The sequence below is a fragment of the Pteropus alecto genome, unplaced genomic scaffold, assembly GCF_000325575.1.
Source record: "Pteropus alecto unplaced genomic scaffold, ASM32557v1 scaffold41, whole genome shotgun sequence".
NCBI lineage: Eukaryota > Metazoa > Chordata > Mammalia > Chiroptera > Pteropodidae > Pteropus > Pteropus alecto.
The window spans coordinates 350,459-352,503 of record NW_006430464.1 but is presented as its reverse complement, the minus strand read 5'-3'; the positions used below and the strand labels follow the sequence as shown (position 1 = coordinate 352,503).

The 2,045-nt window shown below is 63.9% G+C and overlaps 1 protein-coding gene across 22 annotated transcripts in view; it reads left to right on the top strand.

The window, feature by feature from the left end:
• Positions 1 to 2,045, top strand: part of SPACA6 (sperm acrosome associated 6) — a 12,235-nt gene that overhangs the window by 6,911 nt on the left and 3,279 nt on the right. For 7 of the 22 annotated variants that reach the window (XM_025048034.1, XM_025048024.1, XM_025048033.1 and 4 more), the window contains 2 exons: positions 1,407 to 1,454; positions 1,867 to 2,023. In XM_025048034.1, the coding sequence (XP_024903802.1) occupies positions 1,407 to 1,454; positions 1,867 to 2,023 (205 nt within the window). Of the gene's footprint in view, positions 1 to 78; positions 831 to 1,168; positions 2,024 to 2,045 lie in introns of those variants that run through there. The other 15 variants (XM_025048042.1, XM_025048035.1, XM_025048049.1 and 12 more) reach the window with 12 other exon arrangements.

Here is a 2,045-nt window from a genome sequence, read left to right as displayed (position 1 = left end):
AGAGGTAGGGCTGGAGAGGGGCTGGGAAGGGGCACAGCGACCATGGCAACAAGCCCAGTCGATCCCGCCCGGCCAAAGATGAAGGGTTTTTACGACAAGGCCTCCCTCCGCCCTCCAGGGTCCTTTGAGGTTGCCTTCCCCGACGCGGCGGAGAAAATGCGTAAAGTCATTATGCAGCTTAAAGAAGGTAAAATAGACCCCATCTCCTTCCCCCAGGCACAGACACGGTTAGAAAACCCCACTCCCGAGACCGCCGGCCGCTCCCTTCAGTCCATCCAGTGGCGGATCTGTGAGCCGCTTGGGGAGAGGGGCACACGCGGGACACGGGCCCTTCTGCGTGGACCGCTTGGGTTCTGGCCCCGCCCCTTCGAAGGAAGGTTTCCTCCCCAGCTAGGACCCCTTCTTGGGGCGGTCCTGTCTCAGATTAGCCCGGGCCTCTTCCTGGATCTCGGGGTCTGGCCCTGCGCACTCCGTGAAAGCAGGCTCCTTCTAGTCTGGCCTCGCCTCTTCTCTAACTGGTCCCTGAGGAGCGCCCAGCATCTAGCCCCGCCCCGCCTCCTTGGTGCATGCCACAGGCCTGCCTCCCTTAGATGGCCAGCAGCAAGCCCGTGCCTGACCGCTTGGTGGAATGCTGCAGGCTTGGCCGGGTCCCCAGGTGGAACACAGCAGGCCTGGCTCCTCTCCCTAGGCAGGCCTGGCTCCGCCTCCGAGGAATGCATCCGGCCCAGTAACGCATCCTCTAGGGGAGCTTCGGGTGGGCACCTCCCGCGACTTCCCGGGCAGTAACGCTTCCTTTCTCTCTGCAGTCCAGGCCTGCATCCCTCCCTGCGGTAAGCACTCCCTTCGGAGCTCAGAATTGCAGGGGAAAGGGAGGCGGTCGGGGCCGAAACCTGGGGTCTCAGATCCGAAGGAGGCCAATTAGAGCCCTGGAGAAAAATAAGTCAACCAGGTATTGCTCACACACCTCATAAAGGGCGGGTCCGAAAGTCTACGCAAACCAATAGGAGTCCTAGAGACCGGAGAGGTGCGTGTCAGCCAATGAGCGCAGGGAAGGCGGGGCCCGGGCTCTGGCCGGTGAACTTAGGTAGGCTTACTAGACCTCAAATTGCCCAAGGAGCCCGGGGTTGGGAAGGCAAGTGGAGCCGAGACCCGGCGTTCCCGCCCACAGGCCTCCAGGAGGTCTCTCGGCGTTTCCGCTGCCGAGGATGCTACTCCACAGTTTGCGACCTCCCGCTGGACTGCCCAGGTGAGGGGCGGAGCCTGGAAGGGCAAAGAATCCGAGGAACTGGAGAAACGGGAGCTGTGCGGGGCGGGGCCGAGACGGTGACGCGGCCCCGGCTCCAGTTCAGGACGTGACGGTGACTCGGGGTGATCAGGCCATGTTCTCTTGCACGGTGAACTTCCAGCTGCCTAAGGAGGAGATCACCTATTCCTGGAGGTTCGCAGGAGGAGGTGTGAGTCAGGGCGTGGCCAGCACGTTGGGTTTAGGAGGCGGGTTATGCTTCACGGAGAATGGGGCGTCGGGACGCAGCGGTGGGATTTGGGAAAACGGTCTAGATTCAGCCTTCGTGCACGAGAAGGGTCCCCGCATTTGGAGGAGGGGGTCAAGGTTCGGTGCAGGACAGGGGCATAAGGGTTTCGGGAGGGAGAGCAACTATTAGGCCCGAGGGGCGGAGCCAATGCTTAGGAGGCGGGGCTATGCGTGAAGAATCGGCGAATAAGGAGCGAGGGGTGGGGCCCAAGAAGGCGCGGTCGAGCTCGGGGCGGGGCTTGTCCGTTGCCGGTGGCGTGTCCGGGAGAAGAGAGTCTGCCCCGGGCTCGGGGCGGCCCCGCTCCTCCCGCCGCTTCAGCCCGAGCGTCCCGCAGCTCCGGACTCAGGACCTGACCTACTTCCGAGAGATGCCGCGGGCCCAGGGGTACCTGGCGCGGATCCGGCCCGTGCAGCCCACTCACCGCGGAACCTTCTCCTGCGTGATCACGCACGACCAGCGCGCCCTGGCGCGGCTCTACTTCTTTCTTAACGGTGCGGGCGGGGCCGCGCGAGG